The sequence below is a fragment of the Anguilla rostrata genome, chromosome 5 (genome assembly GCF_018555375.3).
Source record: "Anguilla rostrata isolate EN2019 chromosome 5, ASM1855537v3, whole genome shotgun sequence".
Taxonomy (NCBI): domain Eukaryota; kingdom Metazoa; phylum Chordata; class Actinopteri; order Anguilliformes; family Anguillidae; genus Anguilla; species Anguilla rostrata.
In genome coordinates, this window is record NC_057937.1 from 45,203,423 (window position 1) to 45,226,547 (window position 23,125).

The 23,125-nt window shown below is 43.2% G+C and overlaps 1 protein-coding gene across 1 annotated transcript; it reads right to left on the reverse strand.

Annotated features, from left to right (window-relative positions):
• Nucleotides 1-107: 107 nt before the first annotated feature.
• secisbp2l (SECIS binding protein 2-like) lies at nt 108-22,383 on the reverse strand. The gene is made up of 18 exons (XM_064336495.1): nt 22,086-22,383; nt 11,358-11,545; nt 9,915-10,239; nt 9,651-9,780; nt 8,412-8,635; nt 8,029-8,053; nt 7,832-7,941; nt 7,445-7,594; nt 7,180-7,269; nt 6,866-7,033; nt 6,172-6,313; nt 5,511-5,680; nt 4,995-5,127; nt 4,700-4,862; nt 3,319-3,539; nt 2,462-2,616; nt 1,986-2,205; nt 108-1,542 (listed from the first exon to the last, which is right to left on the reverse strand). Exons 1-18 carry the CDS (start codon nt 22,104-22,106, stop codon nt 902-904), a joined length of 3,276 nt encoding a protein of 1,091 aa, XP_064192565.1. The 5' UTR covers nt 22,107-22,383; the 3' UTR covers nt 108-901.
• Between the last annotated feature and the right edge of the window lie 742 nt (nt 22,384-23,125).

Here is a 23,125-nt window from a genome sequence, read left to right on the forward strand (position 1 = left end):
ACTGATTTAGTCTATGCCCTGAATTTGAATCAATATCCGAAAAAAAGAAAAAAAAAAACAGTACTTAATGAATTAGGGTCACCCAGAAAGACCTACGTTTTAAAAAAAAATCTATAGGGAACAATCAATGTTGGCGTTTTAAGAATTATTATCTTTCTCACTTCTGGTTGCCAAGTTTCCAAATTCCTAGATTAATTTTAATTTCATCAATACATTTTCCTCCAAGGGAAAAAGTAGGGTGTTACCTCCTGGAAGACCCATATAAATAAATTAATGTGTAAGTAGAGTTATGATCGCTCAACAGTATCGTGATTTAAGGGCACAGCTTTTATCAGCCTTTGAGTGCTACAGACTGGAGGTAAGGGGGGAGGGCGGAGCTCATTTCTAAACCAATGAAAGGGGGGGAATCTCATTTTGAAAGTTTCCCTCCTGCCAAACCCCATTGTTCCTGGCAGATATGCGAAGCGGTGGGCAGAATTGTGCAGCCAGAGGGTTGACAGAATGGAATGTTGGGATGAGAGTGGCGTATTGAGACACTCGGCGAATTAAGTGGGCACGACCTCTCACTCATTTGAGCAATTTAGAACTTTGAAAAATTACTCATTCCCACAGCTGTCATTCAAAAGCATTTAGGAAAGGTTTCTGTGGGGGTGCAAAAGGGGCCGAACAGAACAGTTTTCCCGTGACAATGGCGTTATGAAAATGACTTTTACAAACAAAAGAATGAAGAGAACTGGTGGGTTGGTTGGTGAGCTGGTTGGTTGGTTGGTTGGTTGGTTAGTCTGTTGGTTGGTGTCTGCAGGATTCCTGAGATAACACAGCTCCTGTCACAGCAGAGTTAGACACCTCCTCAGGAGGGTGAGCCGCTGGTTGGTCGGTAGGGGCTGGGAGGGTTCGCCCGTCAACAAGGGATGCTCTTGGGCTCCAATGGTTGGTCGCTGCGTTCCAGCCCGGGATCAGCCAGCTCGGCAGATTCCAACCCTTCCTCCTCGCTGTGTCCGCCAGCCTCTTCCTCCTCCTCTTCCTCCGTGCTGTCCTGACTCTTGCCCAGCTGGAGGTTCTCCAGCGTCTCCGAGACCCAGGAGTCGATCCGGCTGCTGAGGGGCACGTCCACCGAGATGGGCCCCGGGGTGTAGTCCTCCTCCTCGTCTTCGTCTTCCTCATCCTCCTCGCCCTCCTCCAGCATGCCTGGCACCAGCGTGCTGGTGGTGCTGGTGATGGAGGAGTTGAGGAGGTCTCGGCAGCTCCCGTCCAGGGAGCCCGTCTCCGTGCTCTGCTGGGAGGCCCACTCCAGCCGGTCGTCCGTCTTGCCCTCCTCCTTCTCGGGCGGGGCCCCGGCTTTCCCGTGCTGGAGGGCCGTGGAGGCCGGGGCGGGGGTCAGGGTCAGAGTGGGGGCCGTCTGCACAGGGCCAGGCAGACCATCGTCTTCCTTTTGGGGCCCCGCCGTGCTCTCTTTGGCCGCTGCCCTGCTGCACGGCCCCCCGTCACTCTCCGCTGCCTCCAGGCCATCTGGCATCTCCACCATGTTCCTCCAGTTGGTTTCTGAAAGAGAGGAAGAACAGAAGAAGCTGAATGATTCTCTGCAGTTTGCTGCCTGGTTAAATATGTGATGAGCAGAGTGTTTACTGTGGTAAGATACTGGTATGGAGGTATGGAGCTATAGAGAACCTCCAGTGCCACAAATGTTACAAGCAACCACCACAACTAGCACTTACATTGTACCTTGCGTCATTATTTTGATGTTGTAGTTTGTCATGCCTTAGCATAGGTGTGGTCAGAGTAATGTTGACTGTGTGAACTGGACTTAATGTGTTCATGGCTATGAACAACTGTTACAAAAAAAGTATTGTAACTTATCGGACCTGTGTTTTGTAGTTGATCCAATGACCTTCAGTATGCACTACGGTATTTCCTTTGGATAAAAGCATCTGCCAAATAAATGTAATGTAATGAGAAGGCAGTGAGGCCGAGCATTGGGATCTTACCGTACTCCTTCTCGTTGACCTCGGAGATGGGCTCGGAGATGACGCTGCAGAAGGAGATGGCGCTGGCGGCCGAGGGGTTCCGTGAGTGGCCCATGTGGTGCGTGACCTTCTTCACATTCTTCAGGGCCTCCTCAGCCTGCTCCTGCTCCAGGGCAGACACCATGTCCTTGTAGGCCTTCCTGGCCTCCTCAGTCAGAGACACAAGCCTATTGAACAGCCCCTGAGACAGACAGAGAGCTCCAATCAGACGCAGGCAGCACACTCGCTGGGCAGGGGCGTGCGGCTGGACTTTGACCCACAAGTTCCTTCACAATCATTCAGGTGCGTGTGGAAATTCAACACATATCACAGTAATGCACAAGCAGCATGGAGACTTCATTTAACCTCATTTTGCTTGTACATTCTTTGGTCCAGTGCTTATTTTTATTGTATGGATGTGGAAGTAAATGCACTTCCAGTTGGCACGTCCTCCCTACCTCAGCTCCAGAGAAGTTGAAGATGCCCACGACGCTGACGGGGACCAGTTTGTTGACACAGCGGCCCAAAGCTTTCCGGCCTAGCGCAAAAACAAAGGGGATCTCCTGCTCTCGGGCCATAGCGATAACGTTGTACAGGGCTTCGTCCAGACCACCTGACCAAGAGATAGCAATAGTTTCACCACATTACCAAACTGTGTAATAAGGTGCAACAAGGTGTGCTTACCTCATTTTTACATTCATTTATAGTTGCTTTTATCCAAGACCAATGGAAACTAACCAGTATCTGCTGCCCTCTACTGGCAGGTTGTAAAATCACAGATATGCCCAGTTTAATGAACATGCATTCTAATATTTCTATTTCTAATAATAATGCAAATATGTTTTGTTATATGCACCAAGGCATAAATTAAACAAGGTGGCAATTACACAGCTAATAGGTTCCGTGGAATGTAAGGTTTGCTCTTGGGTTTTCAAGGGTCATCATTTTTATTCATTTTTTTCCATCATGACATTGTCATTGAATACTTATTTAGGAACAAGTATTCCTATATCATTGAGGCATTAACCTGTTATGAGAGCTATGCGTGGAAGAAGCGGCTTTTTTCCCTTTATCTATTCCCTTATCTATTATCTATTCATTCTATTTCTATTCACTAATGAGAAGCTCTGGTTGGCAGTAACGTTCAAAGAGCCGGGGTCTATATTTAAGTGTAATGTTAATGGTTTAATGCTGTAAATGTAAATGGTATTCATTGTGCATGTAGCAAAGTGTGGTTCAGCAATGAGGGAGATTGCAGAATCCAGTTCTACTGCATTAGCGCCACTGAGCTGTGTGAGGCAAGGTGACCCCTCACCTTTGGACTGGATCTTCTCACAGTTGGGAGATATGATGACACACTTGATCTTGAGGAGCTTCATGTGCTTGGTGACCTCACGCAGGCCCATGACCAGCCTGCGCTTGGACTTGGCCTTGGAGGGGTCCTTCTGGTAAATGCGCTCCTGAAAGCGCACCAGCTCCTGCAGCAGCAGCGTCACGCTCTCGTCTATCTCCTTATTCAGCACCTGGTTACAGTACCTAGGATACGCACATGCACAGGCATGAATACACAAACCACACGCATGCACGCACGAATACGTGAAACACACACGCGCGCATGCACAAATATGCAAAACACACACGCGTGTGAGCACGCCCGCATGTGCACATACACAAACCGCACACGCCCGCACACAAAGAGAGAGACACACAGGCACGCACAAAGCCGTGGTATTAAGAAGTGCCGTTGAATGCCCACTAATCTTCAAAAGAGCACAAACAGCATGGCTAACCTCATCCAGCACAACAAACAGAGCGAGTGTGGGGAGTGGTGTGGGTATAGAAGCAGTGGGAGGGCAGAAGCTGTTAAAATGCAGGATCTGTAAGATGCGGGTAGGCCGGGACAATGTGCTTACTGCGGCTGACTTTTCGGACAACAAAGGCCCATCTGTAAAGGGTGGCATACATTGTACGGAGAACAGAGCAATGTGCAGTGTGCTTGTACCATACACTGTACAATCCGTTATTGTATAGACCTTCCTAAAAAAGAGCCTATTAACGTTCACAGAAGGCGCCTTAGTTCTTGGATATATTTTTTGTTACCCGGGTGGGCAAGGAATTTGAGAGAAATCCATTTTCTCCTCCTCTCCAAAAACCGCTATCCGTCGTGAGCCAGTTCGGTTGGCCGTGGAGAGAGTTAATTTCACTCTACACTAGCTTCAAAAACAAAGAATGCCTGCTGAACTGCGATCAGGAAAAGTCCAAACCGTAAGATGAAACAACTGAGGATGATGTCCATGCAAAAACGCATTTTAACTGGCCCACTGTGCCGGTTCTTCAATTAACTACCAAAAACCTACCCAGTAACAGTAGTAAAAGTAAATTTTAATATTTCAGTTTTTAATTTAAACATTTTTTTCAATTATTTATTTTTCCCTTCATTGTAAATATGTTTTCTTTCACCTGTGTTGTGAAGCACTTAGTAACTGTGTTTTGAAGAGTGCTGCATACATAAAGTGTATTATTATTATTCACTGAAATGTATACAATTGGAGTTTGGAAGTATGTCAGGTACCCTGAAATTGATTTTCAGTAGAGAATGCTTGCTGTGCTTTACGACGCACAGACAAGTCCGATCGCTAGAGAGCATGGGTAAGAGGAGGAGGCCCCGGCCGTAGGAGCAGGGCCGGCGGACTCACTCTCGGAACCTCCGGCTGTGGATCTTGGTGATGGCGGAGGTGGCCATGGGGCTCCCGATGCCCGAGCTGGCGGGCGAGCCCTGGGACACGGGCGTGATGCTGTACGGGGAGTTCTGACTGGCCGGCGACAGCGAGGCGTCACTGGGCATGCTCAGACTGTTGTCTGCGGAACGAAAGGAGAAAGATTAAACCTGTGTTCAGCGGCTGAGCGGACAGTCGTACGGACAGGTTAAGTAGCGGTGCCGTCCGCACAATGAGGTAAATGCAAATGCGGGAAAAGGCATTGGCTGCTCACCCTCTTGGGACACGCCCTCTCGGGGCAGCTCATCCGTGAAGTGGAGCTCCTCGCCGGCCTGGTCCTCCGGTCCAGCCACGCCCTGGTCCAGAGAGAACTTGCCCTTCTTCACCTCTCTCTCTTTCAGAATGATCTGAGGACAGAGATGGACAAGACTCACTCAGATCCCATTAAACTCATTGACCACTTCTCAATAATGCTTGACTGGAGGTATTCCAGCTTTGGAATTACAATAAACGCTACAGGAGTGTAATTTTATTCACCATCTGCTTCCAGCCTGCCATACTGTCCTTTGCTCATTAGGAGCGACTAATAATTTACCATTGTATCCATTCATACATCTGCTTGTACAGTTGAGCTACAGCACTGTGCTAAAACAGCTCTCTGGCCTGGTTTCCCGCTGTGGATCTGAACCCAAGGCTGCAGGTACAGAGCGCGGCTCTCTAGCCTCTACCCCACAGACAGCTTTTCTCCACTGATCATGGCGTGGGCTCCACGCTGGCCCCTGCTGATCACCTTTTTCAGTGCAGTGGGCCTCTTCACTTTGGGGACCTCCCTCTCCTTGCCCCTCTTCATGCGGGGAGCGCTGGAGTCCAGGATGTTGTGGGGCCCAGCGTAGGGCTGGCCCTTCAGCCCGGGCGCCTTGCTGCCCGAGTCCTTGCTGTGGAACGGGGTGGTCGTGCCGACTGGCGGGAGAACGCACAGAAAAACCATCAGGCGGTAACCCACAGACTGACCAAACACTCTAAAGCTGACCTTTAGTTTTGTTAGACCATTCATAGGCTTAAGCTCTATCTGCTTCATGTACTGTATATATTATATGGTAGGAAGAACTGTCGTACCTTTGTAAAGGAAATCTCTTTCCTACAGCTAATTATTAGTTAGCAGGGACTGTTAAAAAGCTGTTGGCTCAAAAAAGCCTGTGCTGCACGGAACCATTAACCCTAGACTCATCTGGACATTAATCACCAATCCTGATGGTATAAAGTGCAGTCTACCTACACAATGCTAAGAACTGATGCTTATGAAAATTATATGGATTTCTGTCTACTTCATTTTGAGATGGATGGATGAAGCGAAGGAACGAGGAAAGGGAGGAGAAAGTTAAAAAGGTGCCAGAGCAGACTCAGCAGACTCCACTGAGCAGACTCAGTGAGCCTGGCTGGGGTCAGGGTACCTGTATAGGAGAGGGGCTTGGTGTTGGTGAGCTGTCGGGCCTTCATGGCCTGCTGTTGCTTCTCCAGGGCCGCCAGCATGTCCCCCAGGTCCAGCTGCACCGGGGTCTTACTCTTCTTCCCTGCTGCTTTAGTCAGCGCCTCCTGCAGGCAGAACCGAGAGCGGCTTCTGTTAGCGCCACAGCAGCAAACACGCACATTCACGCACACACGCAAACACACACTCACTCGCATGACACACAATCAAACACGCTCAGGCAAATTCAGACATGCAAATACAAGCCCATACACAAACATCTATATACACATACAAGCGATTCAATTACAAATACACAAATATGTTGTGCGTGCAACATGAGGAAATGGCAAAAATTCAGAGGCCTCATTTGTTTTGCACGAAGCGCCATGGATTACATCACACCCCTGTGACTGACTGACGCCAAGCTAATGAAACACAGCTGACCTGCCCTGCAGCTTCTCCGGTTACTCACACGCACACACACACACGCACGCTGCACACACACACACACACACACGCATGCATACACACAAACATATGCACAGACACATGCAGACAAACACACATGCATGCATATGCGCACACGCACACACTCAGAGACAAACACACACGCAGACACACAAAGACACACACACACAGACAGACACAGGCACACACACACACACACACGTACACACCTGAAGTTTCTTCTGCTCCATGCTGATTTCGGAGTACTCCTGTGCCGTGGCCAGGGCGGCTGCCAGCGCCTTCTTCCTCTGGCTCTTGGCCCTCTTGGGGACGGACGTGGTGATGGGGATGGGCGTCTGCACGATGCTGATGGGGGAGTTTTCCGGCAGGTTCTCCAGCTGTGGGACGGGAACAGAACCACAGCCAGTATTCACAGCTCTAGGGATAGGCTGACGCATCCAGCTCCAGCTGCACAGACGTGCGCAATCAAAGTCAAACGACAGGGGCTAGTGCTGCTAATACAGATCCAAATCATTCATCTCACCAGGTTTTTAGGGATCTTGGGCTGCGCCTGTTCCGGCTTATTCCGGGGAGCGGCTCCCCCAGAAACCAGCTCAGGAAACTCATCTTCATCCTAACGGAGAGGTAGCATCACACACAACCCATGTACCCATCTTAGCACGTTAAATACACATAATGCGCTAGACAGTCAAATCAATATGGCAAAGCACGACCATCAGAGTCCAGTGGGAACCATTCAACACTGTATGGCTTACAGCAGAGCACACCAGCAGGAAGAGGGAGCTCACCTCAAAATAGAGAGGCTCCGTGTTGAGCTCGGCCCCCGGCAACGGGGGGGCCGCCTGCACCGTTCCCTCCTGCAGCCTCTTCGGGAGGCCGCACCCTCTTTCCGACGAGCTGCCGCAGCCACGCCCATGGTACCCCGCCTGGAAGTCCATCTGAGGGAAACCAAGGACTGCTCAGAGATGCAGCACATCAACATGTGCTCTGTGATCAAAGCTTTTTCAACCGAGTGTGTTTTTCACTGCGTGAACGCAACATGAAATGTTTGATGCTGCAACAATTACTTGAATTCTGTTATACTCCATTAACAGTGTTCTCACAGTTCTTTAAGTATGACTGTGAAGTGCAAAAGCACTCTGTTCAGACAGTGACACCTGCTGAAAGGACTGTACCTGAGGGCCATTTCTTTGGTCGGGTGCTTTCCCTCCTCTGTAGTACACTGAGGTTCTGTCCACCCAGGGCTTCTGAGTGGCCTGGGACGCCACGTTTACCCAGCTCACAGCTGTGCCAAAATAAACGAACACGCAGTTTAGGGAACAAAACCACAAAGCCGGTGAAATGTAACATTCACACAGGAATCAAGGCCTACCCGTCATCACTCCAGCTTCAACTCCCTTCAGAAAACAGAAACAGAAAGAGACACTGTTACTATTCAATACCAAACAATGGGAAGCATTTAGATTTCCAAACAAAAATTCAGGTCACCTAGATGCAATTGTAACGGGCACAATATGCTCTGCCTCTCCAGTTTTAAGAAGAAGCTTTTGAAAAGCATAAAGTTTCAGGAAACGCCGTTCCTGAGGGACATGGTGCTAGGAACCGCCATCGGCCAGTCCTAAAGAGGTAAAATGGCCGCTGGCACAATGAAAGGATTTGCTGACTGTGGCATTCACAGCCACATTAAGGTATAACAGCATGCGGAGGGCGTTAGGGTGGTTACAGTGGGCACAGAGAGAGCTGGGCCGGGCGTACCGCGGGGGCCGCGTGCTCATTGGTCCGCGGGGCAGCTCCGGCCGCCTGGTTGTGCTTGGGGCTGCAGTAGCCGCTGTCGCTGTCGATGTCCGCCTCGCTGGCGCCGTGCTCGCTGGACGACTCGCCCGCGGGCTGCGACGCCCGCCTCCTCCGCGCCTTGTTCTTCCACAGCAGCGGGCTGGCCCTCTCCGACAGGGACCTGCCGGAGATCTCCCCCGGGAAATCTGAGGGGTGGGGTGGGGAGAGAGAGGGGGACGCAGGGACGTCACTAAGGTGTCCCGCGGTCCGCTAAGAGCAGAATCGCACACTGCGTTCGCGCAGGCCTGACGCAGGTAACAGGCCCGAGGGATTTGGCAGCATTTAAACTGCCCCTGTGCTCCGCCTGTTACAGGTCCCCGCGGCTTGTTTTCTGAGCCAAAAGCAGGACAGGTCAAGACTAGGTGAATCTACTGCGAAGTAGTGAAATAATGGATCAGGACGTTCTGGTTCGGTGCCACATGCCACCCATAAACAGACCATGCGGCAAAAAAAGACCTTTGAATTGACTGCATTATAAGAAATAGTACATTACCTAAATTTACATGTATATGCATATTACAAATGGTGGGGGGGGGGGGGTGTGAAAGTGAGAAGTATTGAAAATGCAAAATGATTTTATTTTCACAATTGTTACTGGAGTCATACTGTTTTGAGTGACACCCGCCCGGCTGCATGCAAATACACAGAGCTCCTGAAAACCCGCTTCAGTTACACGGATGGACGGGGGTGCCAACGCAAGCAGACATTCATCAGCTGTGTCACAGAGGCGCCTGCAGACAGATAACCGAGCAGAAAGCACAGAGTTCTCTGGAACACTGAGCACAGGCAGGGAAACCTCAATAAAGTACTAATGTAATGCCTTTCATGAAATATAGTCAATTGACTCAAGATGATTCAAGAAAAGTGTACAGTACTTTTCTTTTTCCAAGAAAAGTCATTCAAGCACTGATGTAATGCCTTTCATGAAATATAGTCAATTGACTCTAGATTATCCAAGAAAAGTGTACAGGTATAGTACAGAAAACATAAATCACACAATGGAACTAAAATCTAAATGGATTTTGAATAATTCTCCAGTGTCCTTTATGTGTCCTCACTTCAATGACTAACAGTCAACTCCTTAAAGAAGGAATGAAATGGTGAAACACGGTTTTCCTTTGGCTTTGGGATGAAACATTAGCTGTGTGAAATGGCAGTTACCGGTCTGCTGGGCTGCGTCAACCAGAAGGACCGTCTTTGCCCTGCCGTCAGGACCGGAGGCGCTGACCTCCTTCTGCACAGCCACACTCCTCATTGGGGGTCTCTTGCTTCTCATTGGTTGCGAGAGTTGCTGTGTTAGCAAAACCAACAAATCAGGAGTGAAATTACAATTCACAACAAAGAGTAGTTATAGAAAACACAGCATTTTTTAAATAGGCAGGTGAGCTGACAGGAGAGGAGTTAGCTTAGCAGTTCAGCTCTTACTTTTGGTAGCACGGCGGTGCGGACAATACCCCTTCCCCTCTGGCTAGACATGCCAAAGGCCTGGCCCGGAGCCAGCGCCCGATCGCCGCAGTCGGCCGATACGGCATTGACCACACCCGCCGGCACAGGTGCGCCGTAAGGAGAGGGGAAGGGCTGGTAGAAGCCCATCATGGGGGCACAGGGGGCTGGCATGATCTGGTAGTAGGCGTAGTCGCTGGACACGGGAGGCTGGGGGGACGACAGGATTGGATAGGCCAGGTAGGGGCCTCCAGGGCTGGGGTTGGGCTGTTGCCATCTCATGTCTCCATTATACAGGGGGAGTTGCCTGATGGGAGAAATACAGAATAAACTGAGTTGCAGGCATGCCCGAACTATCTGGCTAAATGTGTTCAACCATGGGAAGCACCACTCTGACCACCAGAGGGTTGTGGATTCAAAGCCCAGTTGGTACTCCAGTGAACAGCAGAATTAACAAAAATTCAGCAATATAACAAGAATTACAGAGAATTGAAGATACACATGAAAATACTCTGAAACAAACGATTCACTGTTAATCGGCAATCTGTTTCCCCTCTGAAGAATGCACTGACCCTGGTGATTGCCTCAGAGCTGCTGTTCAACCCTTACTGAAACTCTAAACAGGTTCAGAAACAGACATCCACTCAAACAGTAGACCAAGCTCCAATCTTATCATATAATTAAATTGTGTTATATTTCAGCATTGTAAGTCCATTTGAATAAGGGGACGTGCTGAGACAACAAGTAAGAATTAAACAAAAAATAGGAAGAGTCAATTGTACATGTAGTCTGGGGCTGAGAACATGTCACTGAGGACAGGAACAATTCTGGGTAATTTTCCCAGGCATGCTCTCTCTTTCGACAGTAGATACAGTGGGCATTTCCTTGTATACAAAATGAAAAGGGAGAAAAGGTTGCAGGAAGTATTCAGGACATAGCAGCTCATTTAAAACAGAAAGTCATGAAAGCCATCCATTCTAGCCTTCTCTTAACACCAGTACTGTCCAATTACTTTTTCTACCATATTTTTTCCATCTGGGGTATATATCCACTAAATCGTTCAAGCTATCGGATTTTCATTTCCGAAACAACAAAAAAAGACCTACAACTGGATATAACTGCAACATTATTCTCCCGTTGTACAGTAATATGCTAAAATATTTACACAAATCCCAGAATTCACTTGAGAATATTCAGCCAAATATGAAAGTGCATAGTGTCAGTGCAAGTTCCACAGCTTTCCCTTCTTTCCCTGGCCTTCTGTGAGAAGACCATACCAGCTAACACAAAATGTTCTCGCAATGCTACTGGAATGTCTTGTCAGTGTTATAATATTGCCACTACAAGGCAGCATCGTTGTGAGGACGTTTAGTGTTAGCTGGGATGCACATTGCCCATGAAAGTGGGCTCAGAAGTAGGACCCACCGGTTGGGCTGGTTCTCCTGGACGAAGGGGTAGCAGGTGATGAGATAGCTGGGGATGGCCGTGGGCTCCACCCCACCGCTACTGCTGCCCCCTCCACCCTCGCCAGACAGGCTCATGGCAACCAGGGCAGCTTCCGGGCCTTTCTTCTGAGGGATGAAGGGCTCAACCTCAGCCGAGAGCTTCACATCCTAGGACAATGCGAGGAAACAACAGAGACATTAGCAGGATGGGTTCAGTCAGTATGGACTCTGAACTCACTGACCATCCTTTCGGAGCACAACACAATATAGACACTTACTGTAAGCTACATAGGGCATTATAATCCAGAAAACTGTTTTAACCCATTTACATATCTGATATATTCATCCACTAGGCACACCTGAAATTTTAATCCTGCATTGAAGAAATTGTCCATTTTGTTAAAAAAAAAAATGAAACAAAAGCCGTTACTGTAAAAAATAATACAACAAATGGGTCATATGCTTGTAATGGGTTTTAAAGTCGTGGGTCAGTATTCTGACAATTTTATCCAAATATTCTTACATGACTGACATTTATGGTTCCAATCTACTTAGAAATGGCCTGCCAGTCAAAAGGGGTGGTTGTGAGGCATTAAACAGGCAGAAAGCGACAGAACAACACGTGACCGTCTCTACAGGAGATTTTACAATTAACACACAGCCAGTTACATTCATTCAATACTTCAAAAATGACACGCATGAATTTGGTGCTGAAATTGAAATTATTAATACAGAGTCACGGTACGGATGTCAAATCTTTACTTGTTAATTAGGCAGTCTTGTCAGTTTTAAATTAACAGTTGCTTGCAAGGTTATGCACCTTTTGTTTCTGGACAGGGGTAGAATACTAAATAAAAGGTGTGAGGAACACGGACCTAAGACAAGGCTCAATTCAAGTGGGGATGAAACGCTGTTTTGAAACACTGTTGTCCTGTGTGAGTCAGCACTGATGCACATGACCTTCTCGGTATAGTCAGCCATCAGGTGGCCACCTTTATCTACGTCCTACACAGCACCGTTTCATTCATATAATTCCTGCTGTGAGATTTCTGTCAAGGAAAACATTCCACTTCCTTGTTCCCATCACACCATCACTTTGAGCTGCTGGTGGACTATTCCCAGAATACAGGTACTGACTGATTTATACCAATAAACCAGCAATAATGCACACAAACATACACGCTCACGCACACACACACACACACACACACACACACACAGCTCAGCAGGCAGCTTGTTTGGACACACATACATAATGGGTACGTAAGGATTTCCAAGCGTGTACTGAGAGTACTGCAACACTGGGATTATAACTAAGGATGTACAGGCTCCACATAGGGAGATCATTTGCCCCCGTTGGTCCACAGGTATGTGTGTAACAGTAAAAATTACAGAAGTATTGCTCAAGTCTTTGACTCTCAACCTTTTCTAATGACAAATAAATTATTGATATCCTTTCACGAAAAAAGAAATTAAGCCACACAGCAGATGGTAAACCATAACCTTGATGGATGACTTTCTCCTGTCCACACAATACTGGTTCCATTTGAACGAAAATTACAAAATAAACAGTCTGTAAATTCAAGATGAAGCACGCCAGAGAATCAAATCTATTTTTATTCAGCCAGACCTCACAATGTGTGATTTCCCTTGATCCAAATGTCTAACCTGACTGCCCAGAACCATACAGTAAATTCCTGAAAACAACAAGCCTATCAATCAACCAGCAAAGTCGCTGAGCTACCTGGTGCGTCTGCTGGATGCCAGTAATCATTTACACAATTCATGACCAGGTACAAAGTCTGCTCTCCACAAGTACACTGTGAGAGTCCCTGGAACCAGTCCCTGGACAACTCTCCTTCTACATTGTTAATATTCTCATGAAGGGGCTCTGCAAGGACAGCTACTACTGATGAATCTAATATTGTAGATGAATCCATTGAAAACACAAGCAGAAATTTCAGTATTAAAATTCTATTAAGTAAAAAAAGCACACTTCCAAGAAACTTTCAAAGATTAGACACATTTTTTATACAATGCCACATTGTGAATTTCCTAATGCTTTGTTTGCCTCAAGTGTGCATGTTAAGAATATTTCCGAATACGGTTTTGTTTCCTTTTGCTTGGGAGAGGCTGTCTCAGTCTGACGTCTGAAGTGACGTGCCCAAGCCTTTACAAATGGAAAAACTGCCAGGGTTGTCCTGAATAAATAAACCCCAGGGAAAGTTCTTTGTTAGACACCGCAAACTTTAAAAAAATGTTTGGTTGGCTTCAAAAAACCATGAAGACCTTTCCCTCGTGTTAATTTTCAAAATCTTATTTATGTTTTCTCAAATAGGCCTAATGGATTTTGTGTGTGTATTTACCTGCATAAGAGACCAGGGAACAGAGGCAGCACCAGGCAGTGGAACACACCACAGTCAAACAAACATAAACTGCAATGTCAACAACACCTTACACTTGCTGAAAACCTTCCATTACTAAATCATTACTAATTCTCAAAAGCTCATTCCTACCCAATTGTTCTGTGAGCCCAGGTCACCATGTGTTAAGACAATGATAAGATTTTAAGTAAACGCATTACATCGCTGACAAAACAAATGGTCACTGAGCCAACAACATCGAGCCTGACCTACAACTGATGTTTCTTAAATCTCCATGGGAACCTTGAAAAACACTAAATACATCATCAATATCAAACACATCAATATCATAGGCTTACAATAATACAAAAACTAGTTCACTAGTTATTTAAATTATTAGTTATTGGAAAATAATACATAAATTCACAATTTGTTCTGCTGGTGTCATTCAAACAAGAACTGTGTATAAGGCTAAATGTACAAAAAGTCTTTTGCTATTATTCTTCACTGTGATCATGTCTCCACTAAAGAAACTGAAAAAGCAGAGGGTTAGGGGCAGTAATTGAAGGCATAATTTGTGTATCTGCAGATCTGCTCTCAAACAGACACCCATTGTCTCCACAAGCTACTGTCTGTGGGTAGGACTTTGTGTAGAAAAGCGACATTCAAATCCTTAATGCATTCGGTAAAATCTGAAATGGAGATCTCGATGATTAACCCTGCACACCAACCTTGCAGCACAGCCTACTTGTACAACTCAATCTCAAAATGTTTGACCCATAAACTATCAAAAATTTAATGCACCTGACAGAATTCACTGCATGACTCACTGTCTATTAGAATCACTGACAGAGACTCTACTCCTTATCACCCTACAAATGTTTTTGTTTTTTTTAATAAAGCTGTACTGTAAAGTGACAATTCTTAAATGTAAATTGCGTAGAGAAAAACCACTCCTGTGGAGAAACCTAAACAAATAATCCAGTGTCACCGGGTTACATGACAAGCTGGTTGGGTCCTCAAGAAACGACACGCTCTCACAGACTGCGAATCCACAAGTCCATGAACTATGAGCCCCTCTGGGCAATGTATATAGGTAGAAATAAAATACCGCAAATGCAAGTATCTTCTATGTTCTCCTTCAGTTTGAAATGTAATACAAAGAGATCACACATAAAACAGGAAAACTATACATGTCCTGGATCACACACTCCTTAATCACAAGTGTGCAAAATCTGAAGGTGAGATACAGAGCTACTAAAGATCTACGAAGCAAAATGTAAACTGTGTACCCTGATGTCCTCTAATGTCCCCAAATCTATCCAAAATAAATTACGTAGTGCTGTAAATCATACCGTATTCATATATTTCAGTACAAATCAACTGTTTTGACTATGAAACTCTCTTTTGCATAATCTTTAAATGTGAATTATTATAATTTCATCAGTACAGGGGTCTAAGATATCTAGTAGCCCAAAAACCTAACCAAAACCTCTCAGAATATTAGGCTATTTAAAATTATTTTTGTCCATTAAGAAACCTGTAACTTTGCTCCTTATGATGGTTTAACACAAAAATGGAAGAATTATGCAAAAACATTGTGACACACTTAGGGTTGGGTATAATTAAGATTTTACCAATTCCGGTTACCATTCCGACTCTGCTTATCGGAACCGGTTCTTATCCCAAAATGTGTTATATCCTACCCAAAACCGCCTTTATTTTCAGCAGATTTAGGCTACCATAAAAAGTAAATTAATTATCATTTTGGTAAAAAGTAAAATAGCAACAGAGCATAACACGTCACACAACCTGCTGCACTCCATGGAGTTAATAATAGAAGTCGGTGGATTATCAAGACTAAAAATGGAAAAAAGTCATTGTGTGGTGGCCTGCAAGAAAAACAAAGACAAGAACCTAGATCTGATGTTTTCTGTGCTCCAGTGCAAAATGCTGCATTTAACTAAAAGCAGCTAGGTCTATCATAGATAATGACACTAGTTAAAAGCAGCCAAGTCACCATAACAACGTTAGCTAGGTAGCTAGCTTTGTCCACTTAGGATGTGATGTGATATGTAGCTAACGTTGCTAGCTATGGAGTAACTTGTCACATCCTAAAAAAACTAATTAAAAAAGAACATACAAATACATACATACCATCTCTGACACAGCCTCTTAGCCACAGGTACTGAACGTTATAAGTACTAAATGGGGATAGTGGGGTTATGTGCACGAACAATGTAAATGCCAACACTCGCTTTCTATTTGTGGGTTTATTTCTCTAATTTACTTGCGTTATACCAGTACAAGTGAAATATCCTTTTAAGTACAAAACAGTTATGTTCCCTCTTTGAACAAGATATGTAAAATGAATACAATCAGTAGCTAGCCAGTGACATTTTGAAGTATACTTATGTTACATGAGACAGGCCTAAAAATACTATAGAGAATTACAAACTAGGAGACAATAACAGGGCATGATAAAATGTACAAAAACAATATTTGCATGATTTTGAATGATAAAGACCGACAATAATCTGTTGGTACGTCAGAACATACAGAAGAAAATAATCTCAAGAATGCCTATTATGCCTATATGCCATATTCCCTGTCCCCTGTCTCAGTTCAAATAATTTAAGACCCCTTCAAAAACTTGAAGTGAATGTAACAATAATTATTTACAACAGTAAATTGTTCAAAACCTTTCAGTATTTGGTGTAAATAAGTGGCCTGATTCACCTTGTCCAAAGAACGGTTTAGAATTATTGCCTTAAGCTAGTCTTATGCATTCAGTTGGCTTTAAGCTTTCAATTGTTTGAGCTTCCATTGTTGAGGTAAATGGCAGTGTTTCAGTGAAAAAGAGCAATTGTATGTCTGAGCGCTGAGGTCAGCCCCAGATGTGCAGTGGGTAAAGTAGTGCTGATGCTAATAAGGAAAGACTGAAGGCCCTAGTCTTCTTCCTGTGCTTGCTTATATATAGTGCAGATCAGTTTGGGGCCGTTTTGCAACATCTGGAGTTGGTGATTTGGTTTTGACTGAAGGAATCATGAATGCTGATAAATTATAACAAATCATGGAATACCCACAGGACAACATTTGATTAGGAGCAAATTCATTCCACAGCAAGATGACCCCAAGTACACTGCTAAAAAGATCAAACTGCTGGTGTTCTCAGAGCAATGGACTGGACACCCCAGAGTCCAGACCTCAACATCAGTGAATGTGCTTGGGATTACCTGGATCAAGAGAAGCAGAAAATGCAACCAACTGCTAAGACTAAATTTTGGAGGTGTTTAACAAGAAGCATAGAAAAATATCCCTGCAGATCTCATTTTAAAAAACTCTAAGAAAGTACCCTGAAAAGAATGGAAGCTGTAATAAAGGCAAAGGGTTGACACACTAAATACTGAAAGATCTGATATTAAATAAAAAAGGGTGGTCTCTGACACTTGCGAAATATTACATATATGCTTGGTTTTTCTGCTACAGAGACAGATGAAGAAAAACAAAGAGCATATGGGAGCCGTGCGCTTTAAATTAGGGAGATGTCATGCAGGTCAGGGTCATTGTTGTGCCTTCAGATTAAATTAGGCTACAGCTCAATCAGATCGCTCACAGCTTAACATTTTTTTCTTATTGAGCAAACAGTGGAATCTCTGTACAGCAGACAACTGCAACAGCATCCATTCGTTTTATAACATTACAAGATGTTATGGTCCTTGTCAGAGCAGTCGAATGGGCATAGTGAGATTTGCTTCACCTGTAGCATGTCAGATGAATAGGCCACAGAGCCAACAAAAGATGCTTACAGTACAAAGAAAAAAAATTTGTTTGCAGGTGAAATTAAAGATGGAATTCCATTCATATTCTGCAGGACATTGTGCTTACATTGGAGTGGATCTCCCCACTTTCACAAATGACCTGGTAAATAGTGAAAGAACATATTAAATGGATAGGGATTCATGAAACATTTGTAATACAGAAGACCCTAAAACAAGCACAGATTAGTAGACAGTGCACTGCTGTAGTACACAATCCCAACACAGAAAAGTAAAGTATCTACATTACATTGCATCACATCACTTAGCAGATGCTCTTATCCACAGCAAACCACCGGCTAATGAATCACCAAAGATAAACCCAAGTACCTGTGAGCACCCTAACAGCAAGGCTTCACACGTCTGCCCAAAACTTTCACCGCTTTGACTGACTCAAAAACTTCAGTAGCACTGTGATGAAGACAGATAGCCTAGGTCACATTATGGCACAGGGTCAATAACAGTCAGGTCAATCCACAGGGAAAAGACTGAACACTTAAAAACAAAGCTTAGAGACTTAGACTTCACATCTGTGACACTCAAGTCACTTTCTGTACATGTCAGAGACCAGGAAACTCACAAAGAGCATAGCTCAAAGCTTAAATCTTTCACCAAAAAGTTTTGGCAAAGAAAACAACGAAGTGTACAAGGACTCTCATGAACGGCATCGGTATCTAGGCTACATTAATGCTTTCTGATATACCAATGAGATGTGAAACAAGGTTCAAAAAATGTGTTTGCTTTCACATTAGTTAGAAAATACTAAATGACGGCTGATTTATATTCCCTACTGAACTACAATTCCCAACATGCAAATATACCTCTCTGAATTGTCATTTTTATATGCTTATTGAAAACGGGACAGTCAAAATCCAAAAACAGAGGACCTGAAGCCAAATAATGGTTAGTGCATCACCTTTTTCATATATGGGAAAAGCACAGCATGGTAGGTCACACAACTGATGCCAATGTGTCAGGAAGTTTCAAGCCAATAACCAAATTGACACATCAACAATATTTAAAATCCTCAGTTTAGCTCTGCAGCTCCAAGTAAATGCACTTGAATTCTGTAGGCTAAATTTGAAAGCACTGTATTTCTGACACAGAAAGAAAGTAGAGGTGGATTGACACTAATTTGTGGAACCCATGATTGAAACAAATGAGATTAGGATCAGCCATGAACATCAAATATTGAAAACGGAATTTTAAACCACCCACATATTTGTGGTTGGGAAAAGTAAACAGCCAAAGACCAAGTAGTACATTCAAAAGAAGCAAAATTCCAATTAGGCATTGAAAGGTCTTCTGAAATGGTTGCCTTTATATTCCAAAAACAAATTTTGGTATAAATAATTACAAATATCTGGTTAGGCAGAACTTGTTTTTGATGTTTTCACAGTGTGTGGTTCTTTGTTGTATTTTGTTTAATGCAGTTTAATGCTCATTAGGGTAGATGTGTTCATGTTTGTATAACATGCTTAAATATTCAACAGGTCCTTGCATTTACTGTCCCTCTTGGGAATATACCCAACCACTTTATGGAATTACAGGCTGCACTTCAATCCCTGATCTTTGCACTTGCGTTTGCATTTTAAGTCACTCTGAACAAGTGTCTGCTAAATGCCAGTATAGTAAACGTAAAGTAAGACATGCTAGTTTGTCATTTAAACAAAGCTAGCGGCTGTCAGCAGGTAGAGTGTTCTCATACCTTTTGACTGATACAATTTCATTAATTCTATTAATTATTAATGAATGAATCATCTCTATATGAAAAGCTTTATGAATAACCAGCCATGTGTTGGGGCATGCTTGTATTTTTATTGGACCAATATAATTTTTTTGACTTGTCTGGATGCGGCTGCATTTTCTGAGTGGAAGGGCATGTGGCTAATCTACATAGCCTACATAGCATCATCATTGTGCATAAACAAGACCTGAGTGTTAAGCACTCGTAAATAATCACTTTAAACATTTTGTAATTCAAGTGCTTTTTAACGTATCTCACAGCACACCTCAAAGGAATGGACACCACTGGCATAATCCCAAGAGCAATAAACATAGCTATTGTTCACCAAGTGTTAGTTTAGTACTGCTATAAATTAATAGTTAAGAGGCGAGAGTTAGCCTGTTAACTGTGGCGTTTATTAAGAGCATTCATTTCAGTACAAATATTAATATTATGTTCTGACTTTTTTTTTGATACAAATACTCTGTAATGGTAATAAAATTGTACTGAGTTCTTTTTGTTACTCAAATAATTATCAGTTAATCTAATTTTGTGTTGGGCTTTTAAACATACACAAGTTTAATGCTGTTTTGAGTGGGGGCTATAAAAAACCGACTACTTGGAGCCAGACACAGTTCACGGTAAGTCAGGTCCGGTGTAGGCCTTTAGTACAGATGCTCAATTCTTTAATTGTACCTTTTATTCTAATAACCATTGTTTGAAATGCCTAGATGTCCATTTTACTCACCTGGATATAGAAATACCCTTACTGAATGCTTTACTAATCACAGGCACATTATGTATTGTGAAAGAGTCCATTTGAATATTAATAGGCTATCTTTCTTGATGCAAGTTTCACTTCATATGTAAACATTGTGTAAAAAAATATTATATAAAATAATGAATTAGACTGGAAAAGATTCTGTAACTTTTCTTTGACTTTCAGGTGAAAATGAATGTGTCATGAATTACACTACTCTTTTTTTTTTAATTTTTTTTTTTAATAAATAAATAAAAATGCTTAATATGTTTAAGTTCAATTTCACAACTTGCCCTACATAACCTTCAAAAACCATCTTGTTGAAAACCAAAGATGTATTGTATTCAATTGCATAGTCCCCAGTTAGCCAGTGAAACACAGCTTGGGGCTAGTCTTGAGCTACCACCAGTTACGGTTAGTTACTATCAATCTTTTCTAAATGGAATTGCAGGGTTCTAGCTAGGTAGTGAAACTCATAAAATACTATTTGGTCTTGTCAGTCTACTCACAAATGTTAAAATACCAGTGCGTTATTCATAGAAAACCACACGGAATTTTTGACAATTAATTATACACTTCCCGCAATTAAAGTATACATTTTACGTTAGTAAACCCACGCTTAGCTATCAATATGTACAGGCAAACGTGCCTCAACATAATGTAAACGTGGCAACTTAGGGCAGCTATTTAAACTTAATTAATCTGACAGGTAGCTAAATAAATGTCGCCTCGGGAGTAACAGCTTCAAGTAACGTTAATCACATGTTGCAACTTTCTTATTCGTTTCCATTGCTGAAGTTGTGACAACCACAGCGCTACTGGCTGTTGTTAGCAAGCTAGTGGGCATAACGGCAAATTATGGGGAAACAAACAGCAAATCCTCAAAGACCAAGCAATCTAGACAGTTCAACGAGTACCTACCTTGCTTTCCAGCATACCTAGTTACTAAGCTAGCTAACTAGCTAACGTTCATAGTCCAAAACTAACCTCAGCTGTGGGCTAACTATGGCATGATTTAAATTGCAGCTTGCTGAACTACTATTTTGGAAAACGAATCAACAAAACAGCAATAAAGCAACATGTAAAAATACGCGGAGACATGCGTTAAATAACATAGGAAACCCAGTCCTGGCTTTATTTGGCTAGCTAGCTAGCTAGACTTCATAGCAAATAATTCATTGATGTTATGACACCGACTTCACTGTAACCGTCGGCAGTAGAGCCTAGCTAGTTATGGCTGACTAGTCAAGCTAATTTAGCAACCTAGTGTAGTTTATTTTTTCGAAAATATTAATACAGTTCACGTTAGCAAAGATAAACGGCTACATATCTATCAAAAATTGCACAGCTGATCGGTGATATTTGGCTTAACCAGTCAGCTAGTCTAACGTCACTGAGCTAGCTCGTTATTATTAGCTCATAACAATAACTAATGTTAGCCAACTCAGCTGTTTGGACAACGTTACATTTTAATTAAAACGCCTTTACCTAGATAATAAATTATAAGACTGAAAAATTCTATTCGCTTAGCTAGCTCGTTGATTCATAATAATCGTTAACGTTGTGTCTAATTCAGGCGTTTGGCTATCGTAAGTCTACATTTTAATTAAGAAACATTTAGGTAGCTAGCTAGCTAGATTACAAATTGTAAGAGTGAAAAATAATTTGTTACCGCTAGTTAGCTAACGTTACCGACCTGAGACAATTCGTAGAGCTAGTCCGCTAAATTAGCCAGCTAGCTACGACACTGACAGGTTTAGCTACAACTCATGAATTGCTAGCAATCTAGTTGGCAAGCTAACATTTCTGTTTTGTACGATTAAAAGACAAGCACATATACAATCCTGAGAAAGCTCTTATGATTACATTAACCCAATGTAAACCACGATAGAAACATTAAGTGTCTTAAAGAAGCTGTGTTCACTGTAATTGCCAAAATAATTTCCAATCGAGGCCTAACGTCAGCTAACTAGGTGAGGCAAGCTAACCCAGTGTAGAGAACCCTGTCCCTCGTTAGACTAAGTTAGATAATCTTGTTTACCTTACTGTCGCTTGTATCCATGGCTATTACTTGAGCCTCGACAGACCCACTTCGTGTATGCTGCAAATGTCAGGAGGATGTTGTTATTGTCCTCATTGTGAATGCTGAGCCTGCTGTGCAGAAACACACCCAATTGCTTGCTGGCTATATCTTGGCTGGGTTCTTGATCTGGCTATACAATTTCTGTACTTGGCTCGCCGTTTTACGGTCAGAATAGAGGAAAAAAATGGGAGAGTCATCTGGAACGGTGGCCCTATTGGTCCAAAAGTGACGTGCAAATCCCAATCATGGACTTCGTGTAAAGCAGCCCTCTCAAGAGCGGGTGGGGGTAAATTATGTTGAATGTGTTGTAGGCTACGTGTAATATTACGTGACGTATTTATTAAATACATACATGCACACGCACATTCCGAATTGGCTAGTTAGGTTCTATATGCAGTGGCTCAGGTAAAATAAAATGACTATACAAATTAGATTGGCACTAGAGACTGAACATTGCTGAATTAAATGATAATTTCTGATAAATGTTTTGAAATATGCATTGAAATGCATCCAAAGACTTTTGAATATTGAGCAATGTCATAAACTAAACTATATGCATTCATTTTTGTTGTCCAGTCTTTAATCAATCAAATGCACACTATTTTGACTATAATACATTCAGCAGGTTTTGGCAACAGGGAATATGTTTTTGACCTCAAATGAATTTGTCTGTTTGTTTGTATATGAAAACATAATGCTTTTTGCCCATTTTTGTACAATCTAAAAAATGCAGTGTAATTGTACAAAACATACAGCTATGTGGTAAGCAACCCGTCGCACAATTCAACGTCATACACAGGGCTGTATTACCAGCTACCATTCATGCACGCAAGCAGTTTGTTGATACCCGTTACTGCAATAAATTCTATATTTTTTATTCTCGCTAGTAAATTCCTTAAGTTATTTGAGTATTTTAAATTTCTCTGCTTGCTAATGGTAGCTTTGACTAGCTTTAAAAGCTGCCACAGAGCCTACTAGCTGTGATGATGTCATGAAGG